Raw genomic sequence first — 25225 nt, 5'->3', positions numbered from 1 at the left:
CGACTTCTCGCCAGTTTGAGGACTCACACAGTGGGAGTTACGAGCGCCGCACACGCCTCGCTTTTCCAGATGCGAGCCATCCAGGTGACGCTGCTGGCGTGCGCGCTTCCCGTCCTGGACGCTGCCAACTTCCTGGCCTTCTTCCCGATACACAGCCGCAGCCACTGGGGCCTCGGGCAGTCTTACCTGAAGGCGCTGCACGCCAGGGGCCACAGCATCACCGTCGTGACCTCCTACCAGAGCGAAGGCCACACCGAGAACTGGCGCGAAGTGGTAGTTCCCGATACGACGGGCGCTTTCCGCTCAGGTTAGTACAGTAGTCTGTTACAAGAATTATACATTCTATCAGTTTACCATCCGTAGCTTCGCTCACGTTGACTGTGGGTCTGTAGAGATGTTTTTTGTTTTCCTTTAATCGAATTTCTATGTTGTTCACAAATTACATCTTCCAAAACATGGCACACTAAATAATATACAGGTTGTTACAAAAAGGTACGGCCAAACTTTCAGGAAACATTCCTCACGCACAAAGAAAGAAAATATGTTATGTGGACATGTGTCCGGAAACGCTTACTTTCCATGTTACAGCTCTTTTTATTACTTCTCTTCAAATCACATTAATCATGGAATGGAAACACACAGCAACAGAACGTACCAGCGTGACTTCAAACACTTTGTTACAGGAAATGTTCAAAATGTCCTCCGTTAGCGAGGATACATGCATCCACCCTCCGTCGCATGGAATCCCTGATGCGCTGATGCAGCCCTGGAGAATGGCGTATTGTATCACAGCCGTCCACAATACGAGCACGAAGAGTCTCTAGATTTGGTACCGGGGTTGCGTAGACAAGAGCTTTCAAATGCCCCCGTAAATGAAAGTCAAGAGAGTGAGGTCAGGAGAGCGTGGAGGACATGGAATTGGTCCGCCTCTACCAATCCATCGGCCACCGAATCTGTTGTTGAGAAGCGTACGAACACTTCGACTGAAATGTGCAGGATCTCCATCGTGCATGAACCACATGTTGTATCGTACTTGTAAAGGCACATGTTCTAGCAGCACAGGTACAGTATCCCGTATGAAATCATGATAACGCGCTCCATTGAGCGTAGGTGGAAGAACAAACTAAAATGAGCTCTAACATGGAAAGTAAGCGTTTCCTGACACATGTTCCCATAACATTTTTTCTTTATTTGTGTGTGAGGAATGTTTCCTGAAAGTTTGACCGTACCTTTTTGTAACACACTGTATGTTTACTAAGATGGTATCTGTTTTTTCGAACATCTTCTCTGTGTCCTCGGTGGCGCAGATGGATAGAGCGTGTGTCATGCAAGCAAGAGATCCCGGGTTCGAGTCCCATTTGGGGCACACATTTTCATCAGTCCCCGTTGACGTATGTCAACGCCTGTAAGCAGCTAAGGGTGTTCATTTCATTGTAATTTCACACTAAATAATGCCATAGAGGCATCGCCTTTTCTGGAAGTGCTTCCAACCAAAATGCAGTTCCAGAAATTAGAGTGGAAGGCATTTGTTAATACTACCTTTTGAGTTTTTATTGTGATATGTTCATAGAAACTTTCATTACCTAAAACATATTTCTTTAGAAGCCAAATACAATTGACTTTAAAAATGTTGTAATATGACGTAATATTTTCACAAAAATTTTCATCAGTATTTCACCCCCTTAGGGGTTGAATGCCCAAAAACATTGAAACATGATTTTTTTTATTTCTAACGAGAAGTCAAATACCAATTTTCATAGGCGTAGCTTCAATAATGCTTTAGTAGCTCTTTAATAATTATTTGTTTTCAAAGAAACTTTCACGAGCTCCTTAACCCCCATAGGGCTTAAATTCCCAAAAAAATTCTGAAACACATATTTGTCTTTTCTGACGGAGAAACTAAATACCAATTTTCGTAGTTCTAGCTTCAAAATTGCTTTAATAGTGACATATGAGGATCGTTCAATAAGTAATGCCCCACGTGTTTTTCTCAGAACTTACTTATTGTTAAGAGTCAGAATTTGCTGACAACATACATCAAAATGTCTTGAACATCTCCCATTTTTCTACGCAATCTCCATCACGTTCTATGGCCGTACACCGACGTCGTGGAAGAGCGTGTGTTCCCTGCTTGTAAAACTCTTGTCCTGCAGGCTGAGCCACGTTTTCACTGCGTGACTGACACTCTCGTCATCTTCAAACTGTGTTCCCCATAGAGATGGTCGGCACGAAAAATAGCATCTGCACGATTCAGCATGTCTGTAGCAGTGGCTGCGGCAGGACGTTCCGAGCATGGCTGATCGTGGAGCTCTGTTTCTGCATTTCCTGAGGTTGTAACTTTCTCTACCCATCGCCCAACTGTACATCTATCAATTGCAGCATCGCCATACACAGCACACAGACGTTTATGGATGTCCACCACGGTTTCTTTTTCTGCACGCAAGAACTGAATAACAGCACGCTGCTCGTAACGGGAGTCGTATATATACGCCATTTTGACGCCGTAGTACGGCTCTGTCATCTTCCCGAACGGTTCATAACTTCACCGGCGCACAGAACAAACATCAAATGTAAAGCACCAACAAAGACGTTTGTCTATGTATGTTACTGAGTTTTGATCAAAAAAACATATCATTCCTTATTTTACCCGCTTTGAGGCGGAATTTCGGAAAATTCCTTCTAAAACGACGCCTACAGTGTAACATCGCAGCCCTCTTTAAATTCCAAGTTTCTATCCTTAGAGGCCTGGGCTGGGCGATGATGAGTGAGTCAACACATATATAGAGATGAATCCCGTCAACAAAATCTCCGGGGTGCCCAAACAAATAAAAGACATGAATTTTCTCTAAATCAACACAATAGAATGGCGTTAAATTGTAGAATATTACACTCTTATGCTGCTAATGTGGATTATAATAAGAAAAAGTAAATTAGATTCAAAAGCCCCCGTGAAGATACTTTTCGGTGGTGTAGGAGTCACTCAAAGGAAAACTGTCTTAAAATCCACTGTATGAGTTTAGATTTAAAAATAACAGTGATAATACCAATGCATTTACAAAGAAAATATCCTGCCTCTCTGTTTCTTCCCTTAACACCAACAAACCCACTGTCACTACAAACCAAATTCCAAGCAACAATCCCTATATCACCCAACACACTATCTGATCTAAAATATCCAGACATACATTACTGAGCATTAATATAGAATGTGTCCACCGTTCGCCTTTGTGATGGCTTCAACTCTGCTGAGGACACTCACAGTGAGATGTCTGAATCCCCGTAGAAGGATGGCAGCCCATTCTTCCTCAAGAACTAAAACCAGAGAAGATAGTGACGTTGGACACTGACGTTCTAACTCATCTGCAAGATTCGCTGCATTCAGATAGCGACGGGCAGGCTCATGCATTTGAGGATCGTTATTGTCCACAAACTACTTCCTCACATATGCAGTTTTATGACAGGGTGCATCTAATGCTGATACAGTCATTGCCTCTGAACTGCTCCTCTGCAGTACACAGTGCTGATAAATGTGTTTGTATCCTTCCGCATTTAGGGTTTTGTTAAGCGCAGAAAGGGGACGCACCACAACCATGAGAAACAACCCCATACCGTAACACCACCTCCTCCGTACTTCAGTGTTGCAGCTACCTGTGATGGCTCGTAACGTCCTCCTCACATTCACCAAAACCAAACCCTTCCATCAGATTGCCACAGGATGTACTAATATTCCTCACACCAAATTACTCATTTCCTTTTTTTATTCTCTGTCCTTTGGCATCACTCATTTCACCGCAACAAGTGTTGCTTAGCTTTGACTGCAAAAATGTGTGGGTTATAGGCAACTGCTTGACCACTGTACCTCATCCCTTTTAACTCCCTATGAACAGTCACTGTGCTAGATGGACTGCTGGGAGCACTGTGGTATTCACAAACACATGACTGATTGCTTCTTACAATTTCATGTGATATTTTTTTTTTTTACAACCACTCCCACTAACCCACGGACTCTGTCCATCAGTACATAAGGACTGGCTGGTCATGATTTGGGTATGGTTGTTCCTTTGGGTTTCCAGTTCACAGCCACATCACCAACAGTTGACTTGGGGATCTTTAGAAGGGTTGAAATGTGCCTAATGGATCTGCTATAATCCAGTCTACTGTTGCTGTTTCCCTACTGGCAACACAGTGCACCCAACCTCATTTTCTACTGGTGAGTTTGCCTTTAGTGACATCTAGTGGTCAATTTTGCATTACATAAAAATCTCCAAATACTTTTGATCAGGTAGTGTACTAATCTGCTTGCTCACTGACAAACTGTGGACATCTGCAAGTTCAATCATTGCTGGACATGTTGCACATAATGCCACCAATGGTATCAATGATGTTGTGATGTATATCGTCTTCACTTAATACGTGGTCAAGTTTGTCATTAACTAGTTTGCCGGTGGCCATTCGTGCAGCTGCACAGAAAGTTAATTGTCATACCGACCTGCTTCAGTATCAGTCTCATTCAGATTTTTCCTCCCCTTCTCCACCACAACTACTCTACCAAACTGCACACGAGGGGAATGTTCCTCCAGTGCACCCTTCACTCTCACAAACTCCGTGCCCTAAACTTCCTCAAGTCTCCATACCCAGCTGCCCTTTTCGCAGCTAGTTATACAAATTGTCTGCCGCCTTTCATGTTGTACATTCTGACATTATAATCAATCTCTCACTGAGCCATAAATAGTACAGCTTAGCCTAGGTGACTGTACCACTTTATTTAGGTATGTAAGCAGTGTAAACAACTTCTTTCTTGTTCACCCCTCTTTACATGATTCATTATAGCTCAGGTACATGAATACTCCATTTATATCCTTGGCTGCAGCACATCTCTATTCTTCAGTCCCATATGTGAAGTGTGGGCACACTAATGTAAAATAAACCATTCACATTTGCTCATAATTGAGAATGTATGGCATATTTCTTCGTTGACTAAACAGATTTGTGTTACGTAAGACCAGTTTGACGTTCCAAAGAGAGTTGCCTATCTGACATTACACAAGGGATGGCAGTTGTGTAATGTGGGAGAGTATTTTCCATGTACGTGGTAAAGCCTCATGTGTCTCGTGGGTCGTGCCAAATGGGTAGCACTTCAGGGAGCTCAGTCTTTGTTGGCTGATCTCAGGTTTAATGAACCAGGTTTTCCCAAACTGTGGACTAGCCAGGGCTGCCAACCCTCTGTAACTGTAGGCTCTGGCATGCTTCAGAGACACACCATTTTGCATGATGTGTCACAGGTGACAGGACTCATGTCTTCACCACACACAGATAGTAAAAATGGTACCAGCTCCCACAAGAAAAGCTCCAGTGTGAAGGTGTGTTACAAATGGCACGAATGACTGTTGAGGGAAAACCATTTGACCTTTTAGTCTATGTTCTGTTTCAGACACTGGTTTTGTCATTTCTTTAAACATTTGTTCCACCATGCTATGCTACCATGATAAAACGCTGCCACCCTTTAAAATAGACCATAATATTCCTCTCTACTCTCTCATGATCCACTTCCTCTCTCTCACCTTAGTCTGCCATATCCGCACCTTGGTCTGCCATATTAGAAAATGAAAAGAATCCCAATAGAAAATAAGAATAAAATGAATAGTATTTAGTTACAAGCAGTGTGTGCCCACAAACTGATAAGGCACAATATAACATTAAAAAAATAAACAAATTGCATACTGTACTTACTCTTTTCACATGCAAACAGTTGTCAACAATTTAGTCTTCAAAATACGTAAACTTGCTCTCAATATTTTAACACCTCTGAAAACATCCTTCATAGCTGTGGTCAACTCATATCTTCCTAAATTATTCTGCAAAAGACAGTAAAATCCGTTATTCTGTAAAAAAAATGTATTCTGGTCTAGACAGCAGTTCTGACCAACCCTGAAAATCTCAGTGGTGAAATCTGCATGCGCCACCACACCTGACGAGTGTCCTGCCTACTGACTGCTTTCTTGTCCAGGAAAATGAGTTATCACAATTTACTTAACTTGTCTCTCAATGACCTTGTAGAAGTTGAAATGGCATAGTTAGTATCTCCTGGTTTGCAGTCTCAGATTTGCAGGATTTGGAGTAATGGGTTTTGTGATATTAATTGCAAAAAATTAAGAAAAGGCAGTTGGTTTCAGTAATCTTCGTGGTTTATTTGTTGCTTCTTGCTCCACTTGCTTGCACAACATTTTAACTTATGCAGATATTATAAAACATGTCTCTCTCTTAACATAACCTGACAAGCAACCCCTTTCACCTCTTTCCTGTGCCAAACATGATGACCCTCAAAAGTCAACATAATTTTTACATATGGTCTTCTTTGTACAGGAAACTGATTATTGTTCAAATGTAGGTTAAATATTGAACAGATGTTACCTCCACTTCCATGTAACAATCACATTTTATATCAATACAATTTAGCATTCCTGTTTTCAACAGTTAAAAAATAATTGTTGTGATGGTTGTTGTGGATACTTGTAAAGACAAAATTACAATTTAATGTTCTCTTGTTTCTGAACATTGCTTTTCAAGTTTTAAATACACTCTTGGAAATTGAAATAAGAACACCGTGAATTCATTGTCCCAGGAAGGGGAAACCTTATTGACACATTCCTAGGGTCAGATACATCACATGATCACACTGACAGAACCACAGGCACATAGACACAGGCAACAGAGCATGCACAATGTCGGCACTAGTACAGTGTATATCCACCTTTCGCAGCAATGCAGGCTGCTATTCTCCCATGGAGACGATCGTAGAGATGCTGGATGTAGTCCTGTGGAACGGCTTGCCGTGCCATTTCCACCTGGCGCCTCAGTTGGACCAGCGTTCGTGCTGGACGTGCAGACCGCGTGAGACGACAGATCCGAAGATCTTGCTGGCCAGGGTAGTTGACTTACACCTTCTAGAGCACGTTGGGTGGCACGGGATACATGCGGACGTGCATTGTCCTGTTGGAACAGCAAGTTGCCTTGCCGGTCTAGGAATGGTAGAACGATGGGTTCGATGACGGTTTGGATGTACCGTGCACTATTCAGTGTCCCCTCGACGATTACCAGAGGTGTACGGCCAGTGTAGGAGATCGCTCCCCACACCATGATGCCGGGTGTTGGCCCTGTGTGCCTCGGTCGTATGCAGTCCTGATTGTGGCGCTTACCTGCACGGCGCCAAACACGCATACGACCATCATTGGCACCAAGGCAGAAGCGACTCTCATCGCTGAAGACGACACGTCTCCATTCGTCCCTCCATTCACGCCTGTCGCGACGCCACTGGAGGCGGGCTGCACGATGTTGAGGCGTGAGCGGAAGACGGCCTAACGGTGTGCGGGACCGTAGCCCAGCTTCATGGAGACGGTTGCGAATGGTCCTCGCCGATACCCCAGGAGCAACAGTGTCCCTAATTTGCTGGGAAGTGGCGGTGCGGTCCCCTACGGCACTGCGTAGGATCCTACGGTCTTGGCGTGCATCCGTGCGTCGCTGTGGTCCGGTCCCAGGTCGACGGGCACGTGAACCTTCCGCCGACCACTGGCGACAACATTGATGTACTGTGGAGACCTCACGCCCCACGTGTTGAGCAATTCGGCGGTACGTCCACCCGGCCTCCCGCATGCCCACTATACGCCCTCGCTCAAAGTCCGTCAACTGCACATACGGTTCACGTCCACGCTGTCGCGGCATGCTACCAGTGTTAAAGACTGCGATGGAGCTCCGTATTCCACGGCAAACTGGCTGACACTGACGGCAGCGGTGCACAAATGCTGCGCAGCTAGCGCCATTCGACGGCCAACACCGCGGTTCCTGGTGTGTCCGCTGTGCCGTGCGTGTGATCATTGCTTGTACAGCCCTCTCGCAGTGTCCGGAACAGGTATGGTGGGTCTGACACACCGGTGTCAATGTGTTCTTTTTTCCATTTCCAGGAGTGTATTATTTCAGGGTCACAAAAATCCAAACAGTTTTTCTTAACTACATACATGGGAATTAACTTTGCATCACTTCTGTAATCCTATTAGCTTAGTCCCTGCTAATCCATTGTCCCCACACTCTCCACTGAGCAGTTACCTCTTATTCTGTCCTTTCACCTGCTCTCAGTCCTTCCCTCTATGCCATGTTTATTGTGTGCTGCACCTCACAGGCTCCGGTGCACATGTCTCGCAAGTCGTCCCTCTCCCACACTCCTAGTCCAGAGATGTGCTGCCTCCCTTCAAGCTGCTCCCTCCTCAACTTCACCTACCACTTCCCATACATTTGTCCCTCTACCCAACCTGCCCAACACAACCCCCACCCCACTCCACATTCTTACATGCAACCCAGGCATTGTGTGGTCTGTCAGCACAGTGTAGGTGGTGTGTGTGTGTGTGTGTGTGTGTGTGTGTGTGTGAGAGAGAGAGAGAGAGAGAGAGAGAGAGAGAGAGAGAGAGAGATGGAGAGTACCTCATCAAAGGATTTCTTCTGAAAGCCAGTAAAGTTTTCATTCCCCCTCCCCCCCCCCCCCCTCACTCTTGCTTTTTGTGTTGGCAACTCAATGCTTTTGCTGTTCCGTGAGTGTTCTCCTTTGTTTCTAAGTTATTTGGTTATTTACATTCTGCAAGAAATTTTGTAGTACATTTACATGGTGTCTCAAATCTTGTTGGTCAAAATGAAACAAGTGATAGTGGGTCCACAACCAATTAGACTGGGATATGGAGCCAATGGTCAGAAATGCATATTTACACTGAAGAGCCAAAGAAACGGGTACACCTGCCTAATATCGTGTACGGCCACTGCGAGCGCACAGAGGTACCCCAACACAATGTGGCATGGACTCGAGTAATACCTGAAGTAGTGCTGGAGGGAACTGACACCATGAATCCTGCAGGACTGTCCACAAATCTGCAAGAGTACAAGGGGGTAGAGATCTTTTCCGAACAGCATGTTGCGAGACATCCCAGATATGCTCAATAATGTTCATGGCCAGCAGAAGTGTTTAAAATCAGAACAATGGTCCTGGAGACGCTCTGTAGCAGTTCTGGACGTGTGGAATGTAGCATTGTCTTGCTGGGATTGTCCAAGTCCATCAAAATGCTCAGTTGACATGAATGGATGCATATGATCAGACAGGATGATTACATACATGTCACCTGTCAGACTCATACCTAGACATATTGGAGGTCCCATATCACTCCAATTGCACATGCCCACACCATTACAGAGCCTTCACGAGCTTAAACAGCCCCCTTGTGACGTGCTTGGTCCATGGATTATGAAGTTGTCTCCATACACATACAGGTTCATGCACTCAATACAATTTGAAACGAGACTCGTCTGACCGGGTAACATGTTTCCTGTTATGAACAGTCCAATGTCAGTGTTGACGGGCCCAGGTGAGGCATAAAGCTTTGTGTTGCGCAATCATCAAGGGTACATTGTTGGGATCTCAGCTCCGAATGCCCATATTCGTGATGTTTCGTTAAACGGTTCACATGCTGACACTTGTTCATGGCTCAGCACTCAAATCTGCAACAATCTGCAGAAGGGTTGCAGTTCTGTCACGTTGAACGATCCTATCTGGTCATCGTTGGTCCCATTCTTGCAGGATATTTTTCCATCTGCAGTAATGTAGGAGATTTGATGTTTTACCAGACTCCTGATATTCACGGGACACTAATGAAATTGTCGTGTGGGAGAATCCCCATTTCATCGCTAACTCAGAGACCTATCGCTCATGTACTGGCTATAACACCCTGTTCAAACTCACTTAAATCTTGATAATGTGCCACTGTAGCAGTAGTAACTGATCTGACAACTGCACCAGACATTTGTTGTCTTTTTAGCCATTGCTGACCACAGCGCCATATTCTGCCTGTTTACATATCTCTGTATTTGAATATGCATGCCTATACCAGTTTTTTGGCACTTCAGTGTATTGTGTTTTGAATGTACACAATGTTCACTGCATAACAACAATGCAACTCACACTAATTGTTCAAAGTGATGACTAACAGTCTCAATGTATGCATGGCAAAAGTTCAGGATGTTCTGCTACACTCTCTCAAAGATTCCTGGTGTCTTTTGTACCAGGAGGCAGACACCTTGGACCCTAGCAACAGGTCTTCATCGATTTCTATAGGGATTTTATACCACCATGCCCATCTTTGATCACGGACCATCCACTGTACACAGTAACACACCTCAGCTGTCTGATGGAACAGACAACTGACACTAACAACAGTGGTGTGCATGTGGCACATGTTAATGCAGTGGTGCAATGCATATGGTCATCACATGACATGTGTCCTATGAGCTCAGTTGTGTACAGTACATCTGCTTCGTGGTCAGGGATGTATGCCGTTTGTCACCATCCACCTGTTACAATGTACAACAGATACCTGGGATCCTTACGAGATTGCAGCAGAATGGCATGCACCACTGCAATACATGCATCAAGACTGACATTTATCGCTTTGAACAATTACTATGAGCTGTATGCTGTGTATGTCCCTAACACAATAAATAAGCTTTTCCGAGCACTGATTCCCTTTCCCAACACGGTCGGTTGTGGACCCACTATACCCAATTCAGTTTGAGGCACTCTGTATCTCTATTGTGTAGTCAGATATCACAGGCAAAACATTTCCACGGATCTTAATTTCATTACAAAATCAATATTACCGAAGTACAGGTTTTCTACTGTGTTTGCTGACATCGCTGTTCAATTTCTTTTTTCAGGTACCAGTGCTGCTAATATGAATATGTTTCAGATGTCTATGGGGAACCCATTTTTGGTGCTGTACTTCCTCATGAACTTTGCCAAGGGTTCATGTGAAATTTTGCTCAGAGATGAAGGAATCCAGAAACTTTACAAATCAAATGAGAAATTTGATGCTGTTATCACCGAAGACTTTTACCAAGAATGTTTTCATGTATTTGCACACAAGTTTAAGGCACCTCTGATCCAGGTTATTCCTTATGAAGGATCTCAGTGGGCTGGAGACAAGATGGGAAATCCATCAAATATTGCATACATCCCAGATCCTCTCTTTGCCTACTCTGACCACATGGATTTTTTACAGCGGCTAATGAATGCTGCATACGGAACATTGGGAAGGCTCCTTCAATATTGGTACGTTCTACCGGCTCTTGATGCCATAATTCAGAAGAACCTCAATGACTCAACAATTCCTAGCCTGGCTGCCTTGGAAAGACAAACATCACTGATGCTCTTTAATACACATGTGAGCATTAGTTATCCAAGACCCCTACTGCCAAACATGATAATGGTTGGTGGTATGCATATAAAGGCACCAAAGCAACTTCCAGAGGTAAGCTTCTTATCCTGTCTCTATCAGTTACTCCTAGATCTCTACAATGCTATTAACAAGTTAAAGTAGATAAATCTATGACGTACCACCACCTGACCAAGAGCGGTATACTTCTTACACCTGTGTAGCATAATCCAGTCTGTCTTAACCCATTCCTGACAAGTTTTACAAAGTCAGTTATGATACAATGTGGTCCTACCAAGGCACTTGTCATTTATTCCAGGCTCGCCATTTCTCCAGTAACTGGAAAAAAACACAGGTAACTCCTGTATATAATAAAGGTAAAAGTACAAACCTACCGAATTACAGAACAACATCTTTAACATCGGTTTGTTACAGAATTACTGAACACATTATAAGTTCGAATATAATAATTTCCCTAGGAGAGAAAAGCTTCCACATCAAATCAGCATAATTTTAGAAAGCATTGCTCTAGCAAAGCTCAGTTTGCTCTTTTCTAACATGACATTCTACTATGGATAGAGAGCAACAGGCAGATTCCACATCTCTAAATTTCTGAAAAGCATATGGCATGGGGCGCCACTGAAGACTGGTAGAGCACTTCCCAGGAAAGGCAAAGGTCCTGAATTGGAGTATCGGTCTGGCACACAGTTTTAAACTGCCAGGAAGTTTCATATCACCGCACACTCCACTGCAGAGTGAAAATCTCATTCTGGAAACATCCCTCAGGCTGTGGCTAAGCCATGTCTCCACAGTATCCTTTCTTTCAGGAGTGCTAGTTCTGCAAGGTTTGCGGGAGAGCTTCTGTAAAGTTTGGAAGGTATGAGACGAGATATTGGCAGAAGTAAAGCTGTGAGGACAGGGCGTGAGCCGTGCTTGGGTAGCTCAGATGGTAGAGCACTTGCCCACAAAAGGCAAAGGTCCCAAGTTTCAGCGTCGGTCTGGCACACAGTATTAATGTGCCAGGGAGTTTCATATCAGTGCACACTTCACTGCAGAGTGAAAACCTCATTCTGGCAGTACGGAATTGAATGAGGACACGAATTCTTAGTAGGGAAGGTGAATGCTTGGCTTTGTTTTATTGAGAGAATTTTGGGAAAGCATTGCTCATCTACAAAGAAGGCCAAAAATGGAATACTAGAGCAACCCATCCATCTACATCTACATTTATACTCCACAAGCCACCCAACGGTGTGTGGCGGAGGGCACTTTACGTGCCACTGTCATTACCTCCCTTTCCTGTTCCAGTCGTGTATGGTTCGCAGGAAGAACGACTGTCTGAAAGCCTCAGTGCGCGCTCGAATCTCTCCAATTTTACATTCGTGATCTCCTCCGGAGGCATAAGTAGGAGGAAGCAATATATTCGATACCTCATCCAGAAACGCACCCTCTCGAAACCTGGACAGCAAGCTACACCGCGATACAGAGCGCCTTTCTTGCAGTCTGCCACTTGAGTTTGCTAAACATCTCCGTAACGCTATCACACTTACCAAATAACCCTGTGACGAGATGCGCCGCCCTTCTTTGTATCTTCTCTATCTCCTCTGTCAACCCGACCTGGTACGGATCCCACACTGATGAGCAATACTCAAGTATAGGTCGAACAAGTGTTTTGTAAGCCGCCTCCTTTGTTGATGGACTACATTTTCTAAGGACTCTCCCAATGAATCTCAACCTGGTACCCGCTTTACCAACAATTAATTTTATATGATCATTCCACTTCAAATCGTTCCGCACGCATACTCCCATATATTTTACAGAAGTAACTTCTCCCAGTGTTTGTTTAGCTATCAAATAATCGTACAATAAAGGATCCTTCTTTCTATGTATTCGCAATACATTACATTTGTCTATGTTAAGGGTCAGTTGCCACTCCCTGCACCAAGTCTTTAACCGCTGCAGATCTTCCTGCATTTCGCTGCAATTTTCTAATGCTGCAACTTCTCTGTGTACTACAGTATCATCCGTGAAAAGCTGTATGGAACTTCCGACACTATCTACTAGGTCATTTATATATATATTGTGAAAAGCAATGGTTCCATAACACTCCCCTGTGGCACGCCAGAGGTTACTTTAACGTATGTAGACGTCTCTCCATTGATAACAACATGCTGTGTTCTGTTTGCTAAATACTCTTCAATCCAGCCACACAGCTGGTCTGATATTCCGTAGGCTCTTATTTTGTTTATCAGGCGACAGTGCGGAACTTTATCGAACGCCTTCCGGAAGTCAAGGAAAATAGCATCTACCTGGGAGTCTGTATCTAATATTTTTCGGGTTTCGTGAACAAATGAAGTGAGTTGGGTCTCACACGATCGCTGTTTCCGGAATCCATGTTGATTCCTACAGAGTAGATTCTGTGTTTCCAAAACGACATGATACGCGAGCAAAAAGTGTGTTCTAAAATTCTACAACAGATCGATGTCAGAGATATAGGCCTATAATTTTGCGCTTCTGCTCGACGACCCTTCATGAAGACTGGGGCTACCTGTGCTCTTTTCCAATCATTTGGAACCTTCCGTTCCTCTAGAGACTTGCGGTACACGGCTGTTAGAAGGGGGGCAAGCTCTTTCGCGTACTCTGTGTAGAATCGAATTGGTACCCCGTCAGGTCCAGTGGACTTTCCTCTGTTGAGTGATTCCAGCTGCTTTACTATTCCTTCGACACTTATTTCGATGTCAGCCATTTTTTCGTTTGTGCGAGGATTTACAGAACGAACTGCCGTGCGGTCTTCCTCTGCGAAACAGCTTTGGGAAAAGCTTTACGCGTGTCATCCTCTGTTTCAGTGCCATCATCATCCCTGAGTGTATGAATATGCTATTTCGAGACACTTACTGATTTAACGTAAGATCAAAACTTCGTAGGATTTTCTGTCAAGTCGGTACATAGAATTTTACTTTCAAATTCACTGAACGCTTCACGCATAGCCCTCCTTACGCTAGCTTTGACATCGTTTAGCTTCTGTTTGTCTGAGAGGTTTTGGCTGCGTTTAAACTTGCAGTGAGGCTCTGTTTGCTTTCGCAGTAGTTTCCTAACTTTGTTGTTGAACCACGGTGGGTTTTTCCCGTCCCTCAAAGTTTTACTCGGCACGTATCTGTATAAAACGCATTTCACGATTGCTTTGAACTTAAACACTCAACATTGTCAGTGTCGGAACAGAAATGTCCGTTTTGATCTGTTAGGTAGTCTGAAATCTGCCTTCTATTACTCTTGCTGAACAGATAAATCTTCCTCCCTTTTTTTATATTCCTATTTACTTCCATATTCAGGGATGCTGTAACGGCCTTATGATCACTGATTCCCTGTTCTGCACTTACAGAGTCGAAAAGTTCGGGTCTGTTTGTTATCAGTATGTCCAAGATGTTATCTCCACAAGTCGGTTCTCTGTTTAACTGCTCGGCGTAATTTTCGGATAGTGCACTCAGTATAATGTCACTCGATGCTCTGTCCCTACCACCCGTCCTAAACATCTGAGTGTCCCAGCCTATATCTGGTAGATTGAAATCTCCACCTAAGACCATAACATGCTGAGAAAATTTATGTGAAATGTATTCCAGATTTTCTCTCAGTTGTCCTGCCACTAATGCTTCTAAGTCGGGAGGTCGGTAAAAGGAGCCAATTATTAACCTAGCGCGGTTGTTGAGTGTAACCTCCACCCATAATAATTCACAGGAACTATCCACTTCTATTTCACTACAGCATAAACTACTACTAACAGCGACAAACGCGCCACCACCGGTTGCATGCAATCTATCCTTTCTAAACACTGTCTGTGCCTTTGTAAAAATTTCGGCAGAATTTATCTCTGGCTTCAGCCAGCTTTCCGTACCTATAACGATTTCAGCTTCGGTGCTTTCTATCAGCGCTTGAAGTTCCGGTACTTTACCAATGCAGCTTCGACAGTTTACAATTACAATACCGATTGCTGCTTGGAATGACTGACCCCCGGTATACACACGGCGTGCACATTGGTTTTCTTCCCCTCTCTTGCTGCCACATCCCTAAGGGGCCCCATTACGCGCCTGACGTTGGAGCTCCCAGCTACCAGTAAGCCCACCCTCTGCGACCGCCCGGATCTTGCAGACTGAGGGGCAACCTCTGGAATAGGACAAGCAGCCATGTCAGGCCGAAGATCAGTATCAGCCGGAGACAGGGCCTGAAACCGGTTCGTCAGACAAACTGGAGAGGCCTTCCGTTCAGCCCTCCGGAATGTCTTCTTGATTAATGCTTGAGTATTTGGGATCATCACTAAGTTGGATTAAAGGAACACATTAGAGCACATCACAAGCATGCTGTTAGATTTGTTGCTGGTAGGTTTGATAAGCTCAGAAGGATTACAGAGAAGCTATGTGAACTCTAATGAGAAACCCTGGAGGACAGATGACGCACTATTGCAGAAATGCAGAGGTCTGACTTTTGAGGATGACTGCAGATCAGGTCTACTGCAGCCAACGTACATTTTGCATAAGAACCACAAAGATAAGATGAGATGAATTAGCAGAGCAGTTCCCAACCTCGGGGTAATTATCCTGAGAGGTAAACGTAATTTTCTGAGAGGATAAAAGTAAATGATTCAATTCTGTTTCAGTCAAGGAAATAAATTATTTTCAAAAGATCATTGCTGCTATCGTGATTTTGTAAGACTCTATTATTTGTGGTGTCAGTAGTTTGTATCAAGCGCGAAACTTAATATCTGTGAACTCTAAGTGCTCTGTCGAGCCTCCGTCTTAACTTTACTTCAGTCAGTTCCTTGTTATACATCATTCTGTACGGACACAGTGTCAAGTGTAAATATATACGAGCTGCGACATACATGCGAGTTAAGTTTTCTGTACCTCGCATACTGATTCCGTCCCCATAGTGGTGAGCTCGCAGTTCGCTCGTGTTTCGCATCTTCCACGCCAGTGTTTGTGCAACAGCCTATATGCACTACACAATGACCACGCCAAACAATGCCTTGTTCGAAGATGTGGAAGCACAACTCCGTCGTTTCTTCGCCAACAGTGATTCGCATTCTCAACCAACACCGCGTGCTAACCTCATCAGTTTTCAGTGGTCGACAACTACGCCGTTAGAGTGAACAATGGACTAAGACTCCGTGTCACCGGATTATGCCCATCTGACAGTGAAATGTGAACTGGACAGTATTTCGAATTGTGTCTCTACAAATCGATTGTTTCAAGAACAAAGTGGTCTCCACTCAAACACATGTTTAGCCACCAACCAGCATGCTACATCAGTTACTGTCGGGCTGTGTGCAACACCGCCATTACTACAAACCGAGCCAGATCTGTTCCGTGCGTGTAGTGTTCCAGTTGTATCCAGTGTTTCGTATAACATGGACCCCGTACCTCGCCTCAGTGGCCCACCACATGCACTACAGGCATGTTATGCATCAGATAGTTTCCACGTGGGTGGCATTCTCAACCCCCCCCCCATCCCCCCACTTGCTGGGGTCCTCGTTTCCGGTTGCTCAACCATCTGCCGCTCCCATAGCACCGCCTATGTTTGCCGTGCCGGTCTCTCGCCCTGTTCCAGAAGCAGGTCATTTCCATCCAACACTTGTTACTCACGGTCCAGTTTCTGGGCCCCCTTCATGTGCCATCCATCCACACGCTTCCACGGTACCGTCCAAGCCTGCCGTGCTGTGTTTCCGTGACACACAGTCAACTACGCCAACTCACACTACTACGGATTTGCTCACCTGGTTTAAATCTAGACCTACTGCGCCAGCCTCTGACTTAACCTGAGTTCAGCAACTACCTCCAGGAGACACCGAAGCCGCCGTCGTCACCCCCTACTCGTCGCCTGCCAAAGCTACCGCCCTTATACGAGGACAACCCGGTATCGCCAAGCATCTGTTCGAGTTACATCATGTGTCTGACGACAACTCAAAGTTTCTCTGCGTCGTCACGCACCTTCACGGCCACTCGGATTTGATTTGTGGCCTGCTCCTTTCGCCACCGTCTGCAACAAAATACGAGTTTGCAAAGAAGACTATAATCGAATGACTTGCCTGCTCGCCACAAGAGTTAACAATCAAGATTCTCTACGAGGAGCACCTGGGGGAACGCACCCCCTCATAACTCCGGCGCCACCTTTTCGATTGCTCGTGAACGACCGTACCGTGCTTGACGCCACGCTATGGGCTGTCTGGTCTGCCAAACTACCTACCGATCTACAGATCCAACTGTTGTCAGACTCGTTCGAGTCCATCGGCTCCCGCCTATGCATTGCCGACCAGTTGTATTCGCTGCTGCGGCAACATCAGCCGGTTCATTCCACTTTGTTTGTCGGCACGGCCAGCCCCGCATACCGACCTTCGGCCGGCAGAGGCAGGGCTCGCTCCGCCGTCACCTCGTCTGCTTCTCCTGGCAGTGTCGGCTCACTCTCTCCGCTGTCCGAGCATTTCAGCATCACCCACACACCATACGTACCAGTCTATTTACCAGAATGAATCAATGAGGACAAACTGCCCCCACTTTCGCAGTCTCCACGTCCTCCTAACCCTGCTCACCCTTTCTGCTGGTACCAAAAAGTGTTCAGCAACGATGCGAAGAAGTGCAGGTTGCCATGCCAACACCCAAACGCTGACTGCAGGAACTAAGAGGCGCCTAGTCCTGTGGGTAACCCAACAGGCGTCCTCTTACATTAAAATCCGTTCACTCGTCCACCTGGCTGAGTGATCGCCTCTCTGTGACTGACATTGCGTCAGGTCTAGCTTTTCTGGTCGACACTGATGCTGACGTGTCAATCATACCTACTTCAATGGCTCCACCCACCTCTTCACAGACGAAGTCAGTTCTACGAGCTGTCAACGCAACGACGTTACCTACCTCAGGCTCAGTAAAGGTTACGGTGACCCCATCTCCTTCTCTATGTTTTCCGTGGATTCTCTACATTGCCGACATCGATGAACCGATCCTCGATATGGATTTTTTGTCTCATCTCCGCATGTCGTACAGGGTTCAGTGCTCCACCATCCTACGAACACTCACATACCTTGCACCCGCACCTATGTCCAATGCTCTGTTTCCACCGCAACAAACGATATCGTATGCGAGTGCTCTGCACTCGCGGGCGACATTGTGATGTGCATTAGCGACCTACTGTCAGAATACAACTCGGCGACGCTACTTTGCCAGGAGAACGAGAAGCTGAAACAATGCACCGCATCCACTTACAGTGAGCACGTCGCGGCTTGCATCTCACTTCTGCAACAGCGGTCCACAGCGCCGTCACCTAAACAAGATTGCTCGGCTGAGCCTAGCTCGAAATTTCACAAGGTTAGTCCACAAATTTTGCTTGCGCGTGACGTTCCAACCCCCCGTCGCGCTCACCTCATCTAGTGCCGTGTGTTCTGAACAGTGCTGCTAATGACAGCTGCACGCGTGTTGCAACCACACCCACCTCTCGGACAGCTACCGCACGTGTTGATAGACATTCCCCCTCTCTCTCTCACGAGCCACGTGACCCAGCGGCCATTGTGGCCCCACATGCGACACCAGCGCTGCTCTCGCCCGGTTAACAGCGGACAGTCGCCGCACGCTCACCCCTCCACACAAGACCACGCTGCGCTCCCGTGAGAGACACGTGACTTTCGTGCTATCTTTCCCCACTCGCAATAACGGCTATGCCTCATCGCACCCTACTCGTCTGAAGACACGGCGCTAGGAAATTAAGCAATCTTTTTTGCAGTTCTCAGTTTCTTCCGTCACTGGTGGATCGACACACAAGGTAGTTACCACTGCCCGCCGGTCCGATACCTCAACCCTATGAAGTTGCGCGCAGTCCGGCAGCAGATTAATGAACTTTTGGCGGCAGCTGTTCTGCAAACTTCGGACAGCAACTGGTCTTCACCAATCCACCTCGTCCACAAACACGACGGATCTTTTCAAATGTGCGGCAATTACAGATGCTTAAACGCTCGTACCGTCACGGTCAATTACCCAGTGCCGAACATCAATGACTTTACTCATATCTTATCGGGCGCCACAATTTTCAGTGTTACTGACTGTAAACGAGTCTACCACCAGATTCCTGTGGCGCCACAAGACATTCCTAAGACGGCTATTACCACGCCGCTCGGTTTATTCCGATACCGCTTCATGCCGTTCAGCCTAAAGAACGCGGTACAAATGTGGCAAATTTTCATTGACTCTATCTTGCGACAGTCTGAGTTTTGCTTTGTTTATCTGGACGACATTCTCGCGTCCAGCAGCTCAGCGGAGGAACATGAAAATCATCTGTGAGACCTGAGTTTCTCCTGGCGTATGCAACTTTCAAATAACTTCCGGGAATTCAGCCACGTAACACTTTCAGCGACCGCCGATATTTTGGAGGGAGAACACCCCGCCATCTTCAAGGTAAATTCAAAACCTCGGTTGTCGGACTGAAGCAGGAAAGATAACACACACACACTAAAATTTGTGCAATTTTGAGTTCTGTTAAGGATGATCTTGGACTGTGTAAGGCAGGTATATATCGTATTCCATGTAGCTGCAGCATGGTATACACACCTGGAAATTGAAATAAGAACACCGCGAATTCATTGTCACAGGAAGGGGAAACTTTATTGACACATTCCTGGGGTCACAAACATCACATGATCACACTGATAGAACCACAGGCACATAGACACAGGCAACAGAGCATGCACAATCTCGGCACTAGTACAGTGTATATCCACCTTTCGCAGCAATGCAGGCTGCTATTCTCCCATGGAGACGATCGTAGAGATGCTGGATGTAGTCCTGTGGAACGGCTTGCCATGCCATTTCCACCTGGCGCCTCAGTTGGACCAGCGTTCGTGCTGGACGTGCAGACCGCGTGAGACGACGCTTCATCCAGTCCCAAACATGCTCAATGGGGGACAGATCCGGAGATCTTGCTGGCCAGGGTAGTTGACTTACACCTTCTAGAGCACATTGGGTGGCACAGGATACATGCGGACGTGCATTGTCCTGTTGGAACAGCAAGTTCCCTTGCCGGTCTAGGAATGGTAGAACGATGGGTTCGATGACGGTTTGGATGTACGGTGCACTATTCAGTGTCCCCTCGACGATCACCAGAGGTGTACGGCCAGTGTAGGAGATCGCTCCCCACACCATGATGCCGGGTGTTGGCCCTGTGTGCCTCGGTCGTATGCAGTCCTGATTGTGGCGCTCACCTGCACGGCTCCAAACACGCATACGACCATCAATGGCACCAAGGCAGAAGCGATTCTCATCGCTGAAGACGACACGTCTCCATTCGTCCCTCCATTCACGCCTGTCGCGACACCACTGGAGGCGGGCTGCACGATGGTGGGGCGTGAGCAGAAGACGGCCTAACGGTGTGGGGGACCGTAGCCCAGCTTCATGGAGACGGTTACGAATGGTCCTCGCTGATACCCCAGGAGCAACAGTGTCCCTAATTTGCTGGGAAGTGGCGGTGCGGTCCCCTATGGCACTGTGTAGGATCCTACGGTCTTGGCGTGCATCCGTGCGTCGCTGCGGTCCGGTCCCAGGTCGACGGGCACGTGCACCTTCCGCCGACCACTGGCGACAACATCGATGTACTGTGGAGACCTCACGCCCCACGTGTTGAGCAATTCGGCGGTACGTCCACCCGGCCTCCCGCATGCCCACTATACACCCTCGCTCAAAGTCCGTCAACTGCACATACGGTTCACGTCCACGCTGTCGCGGCATGCTACCAGTGTTAAAGACTGCGATGGAGCTCCGTATGCCACGGCAAACTGGCTAACACCGACGGCGGCGGTGCACAAATGCTGCGCAGCTAGCGTCATTCGACAGCCAACACCGCGGTTCCTGGTGTGTCCGCTGTGCCGTGCGTGTGATCATTGCTTGTACAGCCCTCTCGCAGTGTCCGGAGCAAGTATGGTGGGTCTGACACACCGGTGTCAATGTGTTCTTTTTTCCATTTCCAGGAGTGTATATTGGACAAACTATCAGGACCGTGGAGGACTGATGTACTGAGCATAAACGGCACACTAGATTGCAGCAGCCAAGTAGATCTGCTATTGCCGAACATTTCTTGGATACTGGTCACCCCATGTTATATAATAACATTGAGATATTGGCATGTACGTCCAGCTATTGGGACAATGTTATTTGGTAGCCAGTTGAGGCTAAATTAGCGAGCAACCTCGTTAACAGGAATGGAGGTTTCTGTTCATTCTGTTTGGAATCCGACTCTCTCCCTTGTCAAAAAAAAAAAAGAGGGACAGAGTCAATGCTGCCTCACCTGCGAATTCACAGTCTCACTATCGATAGCTCTGACTTTGGTCATCTTTGTTGGCACTAGTGTTCAGTGTGTGTGTGTGTGTGTGTGTGTTATCTTTCCTGCTTCAGTCGGAGAACCGATGTTATAAATTTGCATGTCCGTCGCCTGTCCGTTGCAGTTTGCCTTGAAAATGGCGGGGTGTTCTCCCGCCGAAATATTGGCGGTCGCTGAAAGTGTTACCTGGCTGAATTCCCGGAAGTTATTTGAAAATGAAAATCATCTGTCTGCGGTCCTCCAGACCTTGGTCAACAAAGGTCAACAAAGACAAGTCTGAGTTGCGCCAGGCGTCAGTCTGCTTCGTAGGTTACACCGTCTTCGCTGACAGAATACAGCCTCCCAAATCTCGTGTGCAGGCTATCCCGTCTCTGCCGCCCCCCGCTACTCACAAAGAGCTACGCCGTTTCCTCGGCGCCATCAATTACTATCGTCGCCATCTGCCTTCCGCTGCCACTGTTCAGGCACCCCTGACAGACCAAACAAACTTCCGGTATCAAACCCGTCTCTTGGACTGCTCCGACGCTAGAGGCCTTCAAGGCTCTGAAGACTTCTTTAGCTCACGTTGTGACACTCCCCCACCCCAACCCCTCGGCCGAGTTATTCGTCACTACAGACGCCAGCAACAATTCGTCCTTACCGATCACAAACCATTGGCAGAAGCGTTCTGCAACTCACCTCAGGACCCACCCCCTCGACGTTAACGCTATTTTAACCTGGTTTTTCAATTCACAACGGACGCCTGTTACATCAAGGGTACAGATAACATCACTGCGCATTTCTTCTTGCGGATCGGTGCTGTTTCCCGCATCGTTGATCTTTCCGATCTGGCCTCCCTCCAAGCTTCTGATGAAGACTCTCAGGCTCTCTTACGAGACTTACAAACATCACTTGTTTTCACAAAGGCTAAATTTCCTGGCCTTTCTGACGAGGTGTGGCGTGGTTGTTCTACCAGCACCCTATGCTCTTTGTTCTCGCCCGGACCGTGTGGCCAGGTTTTCGACACCCTGCATAACCTAGCCCACTCGGGCGTTCGAGCCACCACACGTCTCGTGTCGGAACGTTTTCTTTGGAAGAATATCAAAAGCGACTGTCAAACCTCGGCACGCAGCTGCGTCGCTTGCCAGCGCAACAAAAACAACTGCTATACCTCTCCGCCTCTTGGCAAGTTCGACATTCCCACAGGACTATTCCGTCACATACATATTGATCTGATCGGGCCTCTTCCTCCTTTGGAGCGCCATAGATATATCTTATCAACTATCGACCATTTGTCTCACTGGGTCGAGGCTGTCCCTCTTCCTAACATTACTGCCGAGACATTAGGCATGGCTTTCATTGGTGTGTGGGTCTCTCATTTTGAGTGCCCGACCACTATCACCACTGATCGGGGTCTACAGTTCGAATCCTCCCTTTTCACCATCCTCTGCAATATCTGCGGTATTAAAAAAAAATACACACTACTGCCTATCACCCACAAAGCAATGGGTTGGTGGAGAGATGGCACCGCATCCTAAAGACGGTCCTTCGATGCCACAATTGTCTCTGGTCGGAAGCTCTCCCGTGGGTGCTACTTGGTCTACACTCAACCTGTAAACCTGACATACAGGGGACTATATCCGAATTTGTTTTTGGCGAGAATCCGGTCCTACTGGGGGAACTTATTCTTCCCCAGGTTAGTGAGAATCTTCCCCCCTCACCAGATGTCCTTAGCCGGATGCGCACACATTTTCAACAAACGCGTTTCCACTCACCCATGAGTCACTCACCACCTGACACTTATGTTCCCATCGCACTCTCCAACTACTCCCACATCATCCTGCGTGATGATGCGGTTAGGAAGCCTCTTCAACCTCCATATCTGGCCCCTACAAGGTCCTGCAGTGGGGGACACAACCTTTGATATCATGATTAAAAACCGCACACAGACAGTTTTTCAGCATCGCCTGAAACTCGCTTTCGTCGACCCTGATGGTCTCACACCGCCGCAGTCGGACTCTGCAGACTATTCATCCTTGATTGAGAATGAAGACGTACTCCCATCAACCTCACTGCACACCTCTTTCGCCGAAGACCGTTCATCACCATTCGCCTGTTTCCCGACCTCGCCCCCTGTTTCACCCTGCGCAAATTTCGCGCCCTCACCTCCAACGTCGAAGACACACACCTACTATCAGTTTGTCCTGCAGCGTGCTGCCACACCAAGTGAATGACATTTCTATAAGGCGTTCAATGACTGAGTGCTCATTCTTTTTACAGATACTGAGGTCCTGCCATCAGATGGTCCCTTACACATCAACATTGCACACAACCTCACACTCCCGCGCAAGTGTGACCGACCACCTCTAGGTGCTTTCATTTCTGTGGGCAGCTCGATCCACTTAAGGGCCACACACACCCCCACCACACTGTCGACTGCCCCGCCTGCTTACTCCCGTGCTGGCTGTTGTCTCATCCGGCCACGGTGGCTGACTGATTATGAACTGGACCTGCCTCTCGCAGCTCCGGCTGCACGACCCACCTCATTCGAGATGGAAGAGCCTGCCATGCACTTACCTACATGCACGATTTAGACCAACATCAACACCCGCACACCCTCCGCTTGGACATCTGTCCATACTGAGGGGGGGGGGGGGGGGGGTTGAGTGGGGCGGCTGTGTGGCATTGATAGTTCGTATCGACCACGAAACTTAATATCTGTGAACTCTAAGTGCTCTGTTAAGCCTCCGTCTTAACTTTACTTTAGTCAGTTCTTTGTTATACTTCATTCCTTACAGACACAGTGTCAAGTGTAAATATATATGAGCTACGACATATATGGGAATTAAGTTTTCTACATCCCGATTACTGATCCCATTCCCATATATTGATTATATAAATTACCAATAATTACTTTTTCTTAATTAGCAGCACTAATGCAGTGGAGGTTACAGGTTCCTCACATAGTCCACCCAAACACACATGTTGTGCTTTGTTCCGTACATCGCTGATGATAAACGTGAGACATATACATAACAAGTGCTAAATATCTCAAGAAAATGTCTTCTCCAAGTTGTAGATAGTACCTGCAGTAGTCCAGAAATTGCTTCATTATTTGCTTCAAAACAGATAAATGAATTAATTGATAGCACAACATAGGAAAAAAGGCTACTATAGTGCTGTACACAGTATTATTATTATTATTATTATTCATATTATTATTAATATTAATGGCTGTGGTGAGATACAAAGCATTAACAACCTGAAGTCTTCCCATTTCTGCCAGTTCAGAAGTGAAGTAAGGACTGCAGTAATCAAGTGATTTATGAATAGTAAGAAAAGTGCATACATTTTAACTTGGTTGATTTTAAATGGAGCTGCAGTGTGGAGGTCAAGTAAGTGCTGCAGTGGAGAGGAGCAATGCAGGGAAAGCATGTTTTGTAACAAGTGTTTACCCTCACTGTGGATGATTAGCTTTCTTATCTGAGAAGGAGTTGTGGGTAGCACTTATGATGCACTACGAATTCATTCCTCATTCATTGTAACAACTCCCTGCCCACACAAATACACACAAAATAAATATCATTCATCTTTCATAATTTAAAAATAAAAGTGTTCCGAGAGAAGTATTTCATTTTACAGTTTAGTCAGATGCTAAAATTGTT

At 46.4% G+C, this 25225-nt stretch overlaps 1 protein-coding gene across 1 annotated transcript in view; it reads left to right on the top strand.

The window, feature by feature from the left end:
• Nucleotides 1–224: 224 nt before the first annotated feature.
• LOC126285265 (uncharacterized) overlaps nucleotides 225–25225 on the top strand; it is a 165293-nt gene continuing 140292 nt past the window's right edge. The window contains exons 1-2 of the mRNA XM_049984556.1: nucleotides 225–307; nucleotides 10747–11339. Coding sequence (XP_049840513.1) covers nucleotides 10764–11339 — 576 coding nt within the window. The 5' untranslated portion in view covers nucleotides 225–307; nucleotides 10747–10763. The remainder of the gene's footprint in view (nucleotides 308–10746; nucleotides 11340–25225) is intronic.

The sequence above is a fragment of the Schistocerca gregaria genome, chromosome 8, assembly GCF_023897955.1.
Source record: "Schistocerca gregaria isolate iqSchGreg1 chromosome 8, iqSchGreg1.2, whole genome shotgun sequence".
In the NCBI taxonomy this organism is placed as follows: domain Eukaryota; kingdom Metazoa; phylum Arthropoda; class Insecta; order Orthoptera; family Acrididae; genus Schistocerca; species Schistocerca gregaria.
The sequence above is the reverse complement of the archived record's forward strand: the minus strand, read 5'-3'. Positions and strand labels throughout refer to the sequence as shown.